The 13,105-nt window shown below is 63.3% G+C and overlaps 4 protein-coding genes across 4 annotated transcripts; all 4 read left to right on the top strand.

The window, feature by feature from the left end:
* Positions 1-1,052: 1,052 nt before the first annotated feature.
* On the top strand, positions 1,053-2,426 carry LINJ_02_0350 (putative FtsJ-like methyltransferase; the record flags this gene model as incomplete). Its single annotated transcript, XM_001462690.1, has 1 exon — positions 1,053-2,426. The coding sequence occupies one exon, from the start codon at positions 1,053-1,055 to the stop codon at positions 2,424-2,426; it is 1,374 nt and encodes a 457-aa protein (XP_001462727.1).
* A 1,059-nt stretch (positions 2,427-3,485) lies between these two features.
* LINJ_02_0340 (putative proteasome regulatory non-ATPase subunit 6) lies at positions 3,486-5,075 on the top strand (the record flags this gene model as incomplete). Its single annotated transcript, XM_001462689.1, has 1 exon — positions 3,486-5,075. The coding sequence occupies one exon, from the start codon at positions 3,486-3,488 to the stop codon at positions 5,073-5,075; it is 1,590 nt and encodes a 529-aa protein (XP_001462726.1).
* Positions 5,076-6,659: 1,584 nt separating this feature from the next.
* On the top strand, positions 6,660-7,805 carry LINJ_02_0330 (putative casein kinase II, alpha chain; the record flags this gene model as incomplete). The annotated part of the gene is made up of 1 exon (XM_001462688.1): positions 6,660-7,805. One exon carries the CDS (start codon positions 6,660-6,662, stop codon positions 7,803-7,805), a length of 1,146 nt encoding a protein of 381 aa, XP_001462725.1.
* Positions 7,806-9,565: 1,760 nt separating this feature from the next.
* LINJ_02_0320 (conserved hypothetical protein) lies at positions 9,566-12,751 on the top strand (the record flags this gene model as incomplete). Its single annotated transcript, XM_001462687.1, has 1 exon — positions 9,566-12,751. The coding sequence occupies one exon, from the start codon at positions 9,566-9,568 to the stop codon at positions 12,749-12,751; it is 3,186 nt and encodes a 1,061-aa protein (XP_001462724.1).
* Between the last annotated feature and the right edge of the window lie 354 nt (positions 12,752-13,105).

Below are 13,105 nucleotides of genomic sequence, written 5' to 3'. Positions count from 1 at the left end.
TGCCAGCAGGAGAGTGAGCGAGCGAGCGAGCGAAAGGCAGAAACGCCTCCAGGGCTGGTGTGCGGTGGAGTGCGAGGAGGGAGGGTGGGTGGTTGGGTGGGTTGCCAGCGACACACGTCTATGCGCATGACCCTCCCTCCCTCTCTGCCCTCCACCGCACACACAGACCCTCACTGGGTCTGCGTGGGGGATGGTGTTGGCCTCCATCCCGGCCTTGCTCTTCTCGCCATCGCCTTCTCACGGCCCCTGCTCTCACCGGCAGCGCCCCTCCTCGTGTGGTGAAGACAGCCAAGCTAACATCGATGGAAGACAAGCAACCAAAGTGGGCAAGCGAAGACACCCACGATGTGGAGTCAGCAGCGGAGTAGACGGACATCGACGCATCCTAGAGGGAGGGTGGGGGGGGTGTGACTTGCAGAGAGACGGTGGATGGCGGAGATGCGTCGTGGAAGCGAGCGCGCCCGCGGGGACTGCGGCGAGGGCCGGAGGCGCTGTCGAGCTGCTGCTGCTGTTTCGTCCCTCTCTGTCCTTTGCTCTCCTCAAATGCTCGTCTTCGGTGTCCCTCTGTCCATCCCGACCTTCCCTCCTGCAGCCGGGTCTACTCCTGGGTGCATCGCCTTCAATGCCCGTCGTGCACCGGTACACGCTCGCACCTCCCCCCACAGACCTTTCCCCATGTGTTCGGCGCACGTGCGCGTGTGCATGGCCATTCCGCTCATCATCACCGGCATCGTGACCTCATTCACACCCCTCGGCGACGTTCTCACCTCCGCTGCGACTCGTTTCTGTGTGTTTTCTCCCCTGCACGCATCATCCGCTCTTCGCTCCTGTCTCGACCGTCTCCGGCCGGTGGCGGCGTTGCTGCCATAGAGAGGCGCGTGGCCCACAGACTTTGTGCGCTTGTAGGTGTAGGCGACGGGAGCCCATCTCTCCCCTCCTCAAAAGTGCCTTCATCCCACACACCACACCACACCACACCATACCACACCACGACACAGCGACGCCGACAGTCACCGACTGCGCTCAGAGAGAGAGAGAAGCAAGGATCGAGAATGGGTCGCGCATCCAAGGATAAGCGCGATATCTACTACCGCAAGGCCAAGGAGGAGGGCTACCGTGCTCGCAGCGCGTACAAGCTGCTCCAGATCCATGAGGAGTTCAACATTCTCGACCCGGCCGAGATCCGCACCGGGGCGGTGGACCTGTGTGCCGCGCCTGGCAGCTGGTCGCAGGTGCTTGCCCAGCACTTTAAGATGATCGGCGCGAACCTCACTGCTGCTGCAGAGGGGGACTCTCTGCCGGCGCAGACGCCGCGCGTGGTGGCGGTGGACCTGCAAGAGATGGCCCCCATCGACGGGGTCACCCTTCTTCAGGGGGACATAACGAGCGAGGTGACCGCGAGGGAGATTATTCGGCTTCTGAACGCGCCGACGCCGACTGGGGTGGCGCTCACCGATGACGAGCAGCAGCAGCCTGCCAACAGCTCTTTCTCTTCGCCTGCTCCTTCTCCCGCGCTCGGTGCGTCGCCGCGGAAGGCGGACATCGTCCTCTGCGACGGCGCTCCCGATGTGACGGGTATGCACGAGCTGGACGAGTACCTGCAGCACCACCTGCTTCTGGCGGCGCTGCACATCACCACGTTCGTGCTACGGGCCGGTGGCTGCTTCCTGACGAAGATGTTCCGCGGCCCCAACACCGCCTTTCTCGTCGCGAAAAGCGGACTCTTCTTTCAGCAGGTGCGCGTCGTGAAGCCCAAGTCCTCACGCAACGCGTCCATGGAGAGCTTCCTCCTCTGCCAGGGCTTTCGCATGCCGCTCGGGTACGTGCCTCGCTTCGTCGGCGCTGTGGCGCCTGCTGCGGCTTCCTCTGCCGCTACCGGCTGCTCGAGGGGTGCCGCATCGACGAGCGCCGGCTGCGGCTCACGCGTAGAGGCTGATAATGAGCAGGGTATGAAGGGAGAGCGGAGCGAGACGGCAACCGTGAGCGACGGCCCACTCCGCGCCAGCGGCTTCACGCCGGAGGCGCCGTTGTACTGCTACGATACGACCGCGTCTTTCTCACACGCGTCGGATGGTGGCGCCGCCGCAGCGGCAACAGTGCACGACGTGGCGCACCATAACCAGCGCACATCGTGCGCGCTCGCGGACCGAGTCCTGGCCCCGTTCCTCTCCTGCGGCGACCTTTCAGGCTTTGACGCGGACATGTGCTACGACAGGGATGAGGATGCCGACGTGCTGGAGCCGGTGCAGCCGCCGCTGCAAGCACCGTACTTGGCCGCTGCCGCTGCTTCGCCGTCACAGTTGGCAGAGGTTGCCGATGGCCGTGACACAGAGGCGGACGCGTCGCAGAAGAAAAAGATTCGCGTGGAGTCGCCGACGGCTACCGCAGGTCGCGACAGCAGCACCGGCGGAGAAGAGCAGCAGTGAGGTGTCACCTCCTCCCCCTCCCCCTCTACCCTGGTCGGCGCGCGCGTCTGTCTTCTCTTCCCGGCCAAGGAAGGCTCGATGGGGTGCATGCGTCGCGGATGAGGAGGTCCGCTCGCACATACCTTAAGTGAAACACTTGATAGCAGCAGCACACAACACAGAACTCAATCCAGGCCTCCGTCCTGACGTGCGCGCGTGTACGGGGAGGCATCCTCCCCCACCTCGCGCCCTCCCTCGACACTCTTCACCCCGTCTTCTCCGACAGACGCACGCACACACACGCTTTCACACGGCGACAGAGAGGGCGAGGACAGCCAGCATGTTACCCCCCGACGACGTAAAGGGCGCGCTCATGCATCAGCAAGCCGTCTGCCCCTCCACCCTTCCTTCCCATTCTTTGCTCCGTCGCGTTCCTGAAGGGGATGCCTCGCCCCTCAGTGCTACTTGCCACCTCTCTGCAACCCCCCTTCCCTCGGCTTCTCTGCACCCCCATCTCGGCTTGCTCTGCTTGCGCGCCACCTGAAAGATTCGGCTACGGCTGCGCCCCCCCCCCCATCCCCCTCCTTCCTTGTTTTGCTTTTCTTTGACTCCCCGTCGTTGGCATCCCCCGCACGGCAGCGCATTCACCGACAGAGTCACGCCTACGCGTTGGTGTACGTCTCCGGCACTGCACTTTACGTGAAACTGCATCACCAGCCTCTCGCTCTCTCGCGCGCGCGTGCCGCACCCTTCGTTGACATTGCAGGGCTCGTGTGGTGCATAACCCCTTCCCCGCTTCTTCTCCTGTGCCTCCTGCGCTGCTCGCTCCTGCGCCTCACCGTGGAGCATCTTTCCAGAGCCGCGCGGCCGCGACAGTCTGCGTCGAGGGCCCATACGCCGCGCACCTAAGCAAGCGGCGTGCGCACATCCGGAGCGGGCGAAGCGCTGCGTCCGGGCGACCCGGGTAGAGCCAGAGAGCTTTTTCAGCGTGTATCGCGCGACGTCTGAGGTGCCCGCACGCTCCTCCCCCCTCGCCCACCCATCGCCTCCGCTTGCACAGCGCAAAGGAAAGCCGCCGTCATGATCCCTGGCGGCTCCGTGGACTGCGCCCACACCCTCGAGGTGGCCGAGGACCACTACGGCAGGGGCGACCGCTCGACGGCGCGCGAGCTGCTGCAGTCGATCGTCAGGACAGACGTTGCAGTGGATGACGGAGACTCGATCCGTGCCAAGGAGCAGGCGGTGTACCGGCTGGCGGAGCTGCTGACGGTAACCAAGGACGGCGAGGCCGCCATCCAGCTGCTCTCGGATGTGCGGCCGTTCTTCCAGGTGCTGCCGAAGGCGAAGACGACGAAGATGGTGCGCAAACTCTTCGAGCACATTGTGCAGTGCGGCGTGCCGCTGAAGCAGCAGGAAGAGGTGTGTCTCGAGACCGTACACTGGGCGCGCAAGGAGCGTCGCACCTTTCTGCGCCACCGCCTGCAGCTCCGCTACGTGGAGATTCTGTTCGCCGAGAACCGCAAGAGCGACGCTCTGGCGTCGCTGAGCGCGCTGCTCAAGGAGGTGCGCCGCTTGGACGACCGTACGCTGCTGCTCGACATCTACCTCCTGGAGAGCAAGCTATACTACGCCGTCATGGATATCCAGAAGGCCAGGGCGGCACTCGTCTCGGCGCGCACGACGGCGAACAGCATCTACTGCCCGCCTCTCTCGCAGGCGGAGATCGACCTCCAGTCCGGTGTGCTGCACGCGGAGGAGAAAGATAACAAGACCGCGTACTCTTACCTATACGAAGCCTTTGAGGGGTTCCATCAGCTCGGCGACCAGGCACGCCAGGCGCGCCGTTCGCTTCGCTACATGATCCTGTCGAAGATCTCCACGGACAGCCCCGACGAGCTTGCGACGCTGCTCTCGTCCAAGAGCGTGCTGGAGTATAAGGGCACCGACATGGATGCGCTGCGCGGCATCGCAGACGCCTACAACAAGCAGGACACGCATCTCTTCAACAGTATCCTGTCCAAGTGCCGCGCCGAGGCGGAGGAGTCCGGCGCCGGCGGCAGCAACGACACGAACCTCCTCGCCGACGAGGTGGTGCGTCGGCAGGTCAACGACATGTACAACACGCTGCTGGAGCGGCACCTGTTGAAGGTGGTGTCGCCGTACAACCGCGTGCAGATTGCCTACGTGAGCAACCTTCTGAGGCTGGACGCTATGGTGGTGGAGCAGAAGCTTTCTCAGCTCATTCTCGATCGCAAGCTGCGCGGCATCGTCGATCAGCAGCATCGCTGTCTTATCGTCTTCGACGACGAGGCCGCTGAGGCGTCCAAGCCAGGAAAGGACGGCAGCGAGGCGTTCTACGACAACGCCGCTGACGCCGCCGCCGCGGCGGACCAGGCGCCGACGACACTCTACCAGGACGCGCTCACGGCGCTGGAGTGCTACAACACGCTCGTCACGGCGCTCTTCGACAAGGTCAATGGCAAGTTCGATGCGCTCGTCGAGGAGAACATCGCCAAGCACAAGGGCGCGAAGGCGAAGGAGGAGGGTGAGGAGGCGAACCGGAAGAACAAGCGGGGCGGCATCGGCAGCGTCAAGGACGCCGTCGCCGACCGAGGTGGAAAGTCTGACAGTGGCAACAAGCAGAAGAGGCCTGGCGACAAGCGCAAGTGACCCGAGGCGCGATGTGCAGAATGTGCTCCTTCTCTTCCGACACCCCTGCCTTGTGGCAGCAAGGAGCGAGGCGACGGTGAGGGTTTGTAGCGAGGTCGGGGGCGGTGCTGGCGTCTTCTTCTACATGTGCGTACACACACACACACACACACACACACACACACACACATAGGCGCGACCATCCAAGACGGATTGAGACCCGTGACCGCGCCGAGCACAACGGCACACACCGCCACCGACACAGGGGAATACAGCGCATATAAGAAATACGGAGGAGGAGAGAAAGATGCGTACGCACACGCATACCTTTAAGGGGCCGGCGCGTCAGCGCGTCTTCCCTCCCTCCTTCGCTGTGTGTGTGTGTGTGCGTGCATGGATGTGCCCGTGGGTGTTGTGGCCTGTGATGTGTAAGTGTGTGCGCTCTTTATGTGTGCGTGGTTGCAGGATGCTGTGCGTGTGTGCGTGTGCGGCGCAGAGAGCCTGTGGGGCCCTCTTCTTTTCCCTTTCCTTCCTTCCTTGTTATCTTGCCGCCAGCCATGGGCAGGTGTGCGGGAGGTGGTGGCGGGGCAGTGATGGTGGCTGTGATAGATGATGTAATGTAAGGGCAAGGCGTGTGCTGGCAGGTGGGAACGTGTGGGGAGACCAGTGAGGGGCAATGCTGCTCAGGTCGCTCACGACGCATGCGTGTGTCTGTGTTAATCCATCACCCTCCTTCCCCGAGGGTGGCGATGGTGGTGGTGGCTGGAGGGCCGGGGTGGCTCCACTGCTCGGCACACGCGTCAGCACACTGACGATATTGCCGCTGCTCACCCCCATCAAGGCGTCTATTTTACCCGCATCACGGACTGCACGCATTACGCGAGGTCGCGGATCTGAGAGACGTTGCCGCCTCCGCCCGCGCTGCAGCCATTCTCCGCCCCGCCCTTCTTTCTCTGCGCTTGCACATCGGCCTATCGTTGTTGTTGTGCGCAGGCTTTCGGGCTCTGCGTGCTTCTTCTACATATATATATATATATACGCGTGTGTGTGTGCGTGTGCCCCTCTTTCTGTTTCGTAGGCGGTGGCGCACAACGGGTTGCGTCGCGGCACTCCTCTTCCAATGTCGTTCCCCATATGTGTACGCAACCCCACGACGGTTTCGCTGTGGGGCGGCTCGGTCGTGACTACCAGTGATGGCCCTCGCTTTCGGTTGCATGCGGGTGCCGGGGTTGTGCATGCGCACGCATGCTCCCGCTTCGCATCTACATGGAGAAAACGGAGGCGCGCGCGCACACGCCCATCCACACATGTCGCGGCTCCCTCTCCGGCCCGTGTCGGCCCGTCTTATGGCTTTCCTGTCCAACCGCCGAACATCTTGGGCGCACACTCGTCCATCATGGGGCGCCCCTCGCACGACCCTCCTCCTTCTTCTCCCCCGCTCTTTTCCTCGTGGTGGCCCTCTGCATCTCCACCCACGCACACAGCAAGCACGCATCTCTCCTCTCGTGCATCCTTCTCTGTGTGCCTCTCTGTTCTGCGTCTCTCTCTCTCTTTTTCTCTCTATATCACTCGACTCGTCCAGTGCTCCGAACGGAAATCAAAGGAATGGCCAACGTGGACGCCGCAGCCCACCGCGCCGACGGCGGGCGGCACGGCGGCGGCGGGGGCGGCAGCGGAGACGAATCTAAGGCGAAGAAAACGAAGCCGGAGGAGTACGAGCACCCGTTCTGGTACGTGTATCGCCAGCGTGGCGTCAGCTACTGGGACTATAAAAACGCGAGGGTCGACTTCAACGCGAACTTGGCCCCGTACGAGCTGCTGCAGAAAATCGGGCGCGGCAAGTATTCGGAGGTGTTTCGTGGCCGGAACCGCAACAACGGATGCCTGTGTGTCCTCAAGCTGCTCAAGCCGGTGCGCTACCAGAAGATTCTGCGTGAGATTAGCATCTTGCGCAACCTCTGCGGTGGCCCCAACGTCGTCCGCCTTCTCGATGTGCTGCGCGACGCGGAGTCACAGACGGTGGTGCTCGTCACAGAGTACGTGCACAACCCGACAACGCTGCGCAACCTCCTCTACTCGAACAAGCTCTCCAACTTCGACATGCGCTACTACCTGTACGAGATTCTACGCTCGCTGGACTTCGCCCACCGCCGCGGCATCTTCCACCGCGACATCAAGCCCTACAATGTCATGATCGACCACGAGCGCAAGATCCTGCGTGTGATCGACTGGGGGCTGGGCGAGTACTACATCCACGGACAGGCGCTCAACTGCGGTGTGGCAACACGGCACTACAAGGGGCCGGAGCTGCTGGTCGGCTACCGCCACTACGACTACTCGCTAGACATCTGGTGCCTCGGGTGCGTACTGGCAGGCATGCTCTTCCGCAGCGACCCCTTCTTCGTCGGCGCCAACAACGAGGATCAGCTCCTTCAGATTGTGGCGGTGTTTGGCAAGAAGGCTCTGTACCGCTACCTCGACAAGTACCAGTGCCGCATATCGCGCGTCGTAGAGTCGAGCATGAGCGCCCTCCCTGACGAGCACGTCGACTGGCGCCGGTACATCAAGAGGGGATCCATCCAGGAGTCGTGGTGCGACGCGACCGCGTTGGACTTGCTCGATAAGATGCTGCAGTTCGACCATCAGGACCGCATCATGGCCCATGAGGCGATGCAGCATCCCTTCTTTGCCCCCGTGCGTGATGCGCTGGCAAAGGACTCGCAGGAGCATTATCCCGTAGCGCGGCACTGAGCGAAACGGAAAGAGACACCGAAAGACCGGGTGTGCGGCACGCCGGCGCCACCATCCCCACCAACGCCGCCACCGCTGCCAGATCAGGGGGCTGAGGGAGAGGCACGGCCACGTACGCTGTGGCTTCTCTCTGCATGTGCCGATAGTAATGATGGAGATTGGAAGGGGGAGAGAGAGCATGGGTGGACGGATCGGGTAGGCGCGCGGGTGGCTTGGGCAGCATGATGCCGTCGCCAGCTCGATTGGTGGGCGTCAGTGCTGCTTCTGCTGTCTTGTCTCTTTTCTTTGCTGCGGTCTGCACCGCCTCATCTGTGGATCGCCCCCTCCTCCCTCTTTCACTCACTCTCTCTCTCTCGCTGTGCCGAGCTGCACGGGCTTGTCATGGGCCCTTTTGGTTTGTGTGTTGATGTTCCGTGGATGCGACGGCTTTAAGGTGTGTTGGTACACTGTCGTCGCCCACCCCCTCCTCTTCCTCTTCCTCCCCCGCTGTGCGTACCTTCCTGCCCATGTGCTTGTATACGTGTCTCCCAGCATCTCGCTCGCTTCATCGCATCCACTCGCTGGATCTCTCAGCGGCCATGTAAGTGTGTGTGCGTGCCCTTCTTCCTTGCGCCGACTTGCTTTAAGCGCTCTTCCCCCCCTCCAACTCTCCTTTCACGTGGGCGTCGCGGGCTCTTTCATCTGTGAACGCACTGTGCTGTGCCGTGCTCCGGCTTGGACGGAGGAGGGCTGCGTCACATGGCTGTTGCCGTTTCCATGAAGTTCATCGCCGTCGCTGCTAGTCGACAGTATCGTTGCTCGACCATGTTTTCAGGGGGAGAGGGGCCTCCGTGGCGCTGTCGGCACCTCTCTGTGCGATGGAGTGCCTCTATATACGCGTGCCTGCTTGCCTGCTCGCCTGTGAAGGCACTCACGCTGTCTCGCGCGCTCTCGCGCCAGATCCCACAGGAGGAGTGGTGGTGGGAGTGGGGTGGATGGCGTAAAATGCTAAGCGCAAGCAGAAACGAAAAGGGGCTGCGCACGCTTCGTCCCCTCACTTGTCTTGCTGGCGAGACGGGCGGGTATACACAGACGGAGGACAGGCGAGCATAGGAGTAGGGAGGGGGTCGGGCGGGCGTGCGTGTGCGGAAGGGAGGGCAACAAGACTCGGAAGACGGGGCATGATGGAGGGTGATGACTTTGTGCAACACTGTCCTGTGATCTTGACATGCTCTGCTTGCCGAGGTGTGCTTGTCTCTGCGCCCGTGCTCTCTGCATGAATGACGTTGTTGCCGCTCGGCTCTGCAGTGCGGGCGGGGAGTGATGGGAATGTGCAGCGCAGAGCGATGGAAGCCCGACGTGTGCGGCCCCTGCACCCGTTCATCCCTATCGGCACGCACACACACACACACACACACACACACACATATGCGCGCATGCGATGACATCAGTTGGAGACGTAAAGCGGAAAGGAAAGGATGTGAATACATCCAAGAAGTGCGCCGTCGTTCACGAATCAGTGACCGATAGGCCTGCATGCGGGCCCCCTCCCTCCCCCCTATCCGCTTCTCCAGCCTCTGTCTCCCGCCTGTGCTTGCCTCTCCGTGGCTTCTCGCCCGCTTTCCCACGCCCTCCTGTGCCATCCCCCTTGTGCGGGGTCGTTCTCCATGACGAGGCGCACCGGCGCGCTGGTGCGGTGATTCGAAGCGCGCGCACCCCTCATCGACACGTAGGCGCACTTCCATCTCTTCTCCTCCTCTACGCTTGAACGCTCCAGGTGTATGATGCGCAGGGCCTGCGTCAGCGCTCTTGCGCCTCTCGCGAGTCGGTCTTCTCCCACGCCTGCCAGGAGCGGCGAGCGCGCCACAGTGACAGCGGCGCGGCGCATCTCCTGCCGTGGATACGTAACACATAACCCTAGCCATGATCAGTTTCGTGGGCGGCGCGGAGAGCGTCCACAAGAGCAGCAGCACAGTTACTCGGCGTCAGCGCTGGGTAGTGCATCCCAAGTCGTCACTGGCGCGGCTTCGAGTGCAGTGTCGTCATCCCCGCACGCCCGTGACGCCTTTCATGTTTTCCTTCGTGCCCGCAATGCACCCTTCGTCTGCAGCGGCACCACTGCAGCGTCGCAGCCGGCCAGCGACCCTCTTCTCTCCACCGCCCCTCTATATCCTCATCCGTCTTCTCACCTTCACCCGAGCGCGCATGGTCTCGGTAGCGCCGCGCTAACTGGCGCTCCGGTCGAGGAAACAAGCCGTGCGAGGGGAGGCGCAGCGCGTAACACATCCAGCGACGGCACGACAAGGCGATCATCTTCGTCGTCGCCTCCGCCGTCGTCATCCTCGCGACTGTCCGCCGGCGCCACTCCTGGGAGGGCTCTCGAGGAACCGAGGAAACAACAGCAGACGCCGCTCGAGGCGGAGGCGAGCCGACGCGGTGCCAGTGCTCCGCCGGTGCTGGGCGAATGGTCGTTGGACCCTCCGGAGGCATCGACGAGGAGGGCTGACGCGCAGGGCAGACCGCGGAACCGCGAGCATCGACCAGAGCGTGGCCGCAATGATGCTGGCACGGATGGAGATGCGAATGGCAGCAACGCCCAACGAGCCAGGCTGCAGGACCTCCGAGAGAGGCGACGTCGCAGTCTTCAGCATCGAGGCCATGATGCCCTCGAGCTTGCGCGGCGCCATACTTCCGCGTACATTGCGAATCGGCGCCGGCGCGAGTACGAGCAGACGTGTCTGCATGCGTACCGCATCTTGAAGCAGGTGGAATGGAGCCTTGCCGCCTGGGCCCGGGCTCGGCGACAAGGACAACGGCAAGATGCCTCCGAACGCAACCGCAGCAGCCGAAGCGGCAGCGCTGGCGATGTTGCGTCGAGCGCGCAGGCGGCGCAGTCGATGCAGGGACAAGGTGCTACCGGTGCATTCCGCATCCCGTCTACCAGCGAGGATATCGACGCCGTCGACGCACGCTTTTTCGAGTACGCTGGGCAGATCCAGCGTACACTGCATCAGCTCACCCCACGCCATTTCGATGCCGTTCGCGACTACCGCCTGCGAGTACCGCCACGCAGCAGCTCCCCATCTACCGCAGCGACCCCGCCGTCACAGCCTCGATGCGCAGAGGACTCGACTTCTTCCGCGCCCGAATTGTTGGGAGCTGCTCCGCGGCAACTGCTGCTGCTGCGCTTACTGTGGCGCCTGCTACACATCCAGCAGCTCTTCTTTAGCATTGGCCGCCGCTCCTCGCTGCCGCGCACCGCCGTCGACGTGTACGTGCAGTCCTCCAACTGCCAGTACGGCATCCGCGAGGTGCTGCGCGTGCTCGGGAGCGAGATGGCGCGGTGGACCCTGTCGGTGGGTACCCACCCCCACCTCCACAACTCTTGTGGTCAGCAGTGGAGAGAGCACGACGGCCGTGCAGCGTCGCCATCTTCTTCCTTTGCCCCGCTCTTCTCTAACAAGGAACTCTTCCAACTCTTCTACGCTGTCCTCTGCATCCCTAGCGAGGAGGCCCCTGGCGTTCCGCTGTACGCCCCATCTATGCACAGCTCCACGCCTCGACACGGCGGTGTGCCGGATCGGCACGCAGCAGCCTCCGCCTCCTCTGGCTTCCCGGATGCTGCCCTCGATCAGTTCCGGCGGGACTGCATCGCAACAGGCGCCGACGACTTCCGCATGCCGCTGGACGAGTGGTGTGTACGTTGGTGGTCACACCAGTACTCGACTGCTGGCCGGACGGGTGCGGCGTGGGCGCCACCGCTGTCGATGGGAGAGGCCATGGATGTACTCCAGGCGTGCATGTACGCGACGGCGAGAGTGCAGGTGCTGGCGACGGCAGCACCGCGTCACACCGCACAGCAGCGGCACCATCCACAGCAGAGACTGGTGACTCCGTTCGTGTATTTCGAGACGCCACCGCAAGGCGCCACCGACGGTGCCCGCCTGCGTCGCACGAGCTCGGCGTCTGCGACCGCATCGGGGGGCAGCGGCGTCGTCGAGGAGGCGGAGCCGTCGCCGCTGCGCGTGCTAGACCGCCGGTATCGCCCGCAGCTGCCCGGCGCCTTGGGCGGCAATCGTATGGCGCTGCGTATTCCATATCACCTCGGCCAGCGGTATGTGGAGGTGTTCCTGACGTACCTGCTGTCGAGTGTGTCTGCTGGACCAGAGCCCGGAGAGGCGAAGGAGGCGGCGACAACAGCGACAGAGACGGTGGCGGCAAGTATTATGCATCTTCTCCGTTTCCGCGACCGCGATGCCGTGCGCGACGTTGCGCTGCTGTGCACGGCCATCCTCTTCTTCGAGGTCTTCTCGCCCACGACGGCTGCCTTCATGGCGTGCGCGGCGCCGCTGTTCAGAGAGCAAGTGGAGCTCCTCAGCGGGCACGAAATCAGCTGTGTGCTGCTCGCCTATGCATCTCTGCAGCGCTGGGAGAGGACATGCGGCGCTCGTGGCAGTGGCGCCTCTTCCCCGGCTGGCGGCTCCAGCGCGAATGCCGAGATGAAGGCGGCGAGTCGTCGCGGCGACCCGCTTGACGACCCCGCCGTGGCTGTGCGAAGTGCGTCCACCGCTGCTGCTGCCGGCCGCCGCGCATGCGGGGACGCTTGGCAGAAGGAGGCGCCCCGGGCCGCCGCGGCACCAGAGCGCTCGCCACCACTGGATGCGGACCATCAGAGCACCGATGATTCCCACAGCGGCGGCCGCCATAGTGATGCCACACAATCGTCGTCGTCGCGTGCACAGATGCCAACGGGCTCGCAGTCCCCATCTGATGAGCCGTGGCATCTCTTCTACGTGACTCTCGCCTCCCGCGCCGGCCAGCTCAGCGACACACTCAGCGAGGATGACGTGACACGTGTGTTGCGGGCGATGGAGCTGACCGGGATGGAGCATGACGACCTGCGCCACGCACTGGAGTCGTCCCTGCGGATGCGTAACATGGGGCGACGTATCCTTTATGAAACTTAATGGGAACGGTGCACCCTGTGTGGCATTGGCGTGTGTGTGCTTCGGAGGAGGAGAGAGAAGGCAGCAACGGCAGCGCTGGCAGAGCCGGGGAGAGAGGGGTCACCGGCGCCTTCCCTCTTCGAAGCTGCTGCCGCTGTTGTATGTATGCTCACAGAAGACCGTGAGGCCGTGTCATCAAGAGCGAGATGGGGTGTTTGCTAGTGAGCTGCGCTGCTGAGAGAGAGAGAGGGAAGGGGGTGGGCGGACGCACGGTGCCAGCAGCCACGGCCATCCGCAGACGCCTGCTTCCTCATCGCTCACACCGTGATCGCCCCAAAGAGAGGCGCAACCACATACATATATGCGCATGCGTGT

This window comes from Leishmania infantum, chromosome 2 (genome assembly GCF_000002875.2).
Source record: "Leishmania infantum JPCM5 genome chromosome 2".
Lineage (NCBI taxonomy): Eukaryota > Euglenozoa > Kinetoplastea > Trypanosomatida > Trypanosomatidae > Leishmania > Leishmania infantum.
The sequence above is the reverse complement of the archived record's forward strand: the minus strand, read 5'-3'. Positions and strand labels throughout refer to the sequence as shown.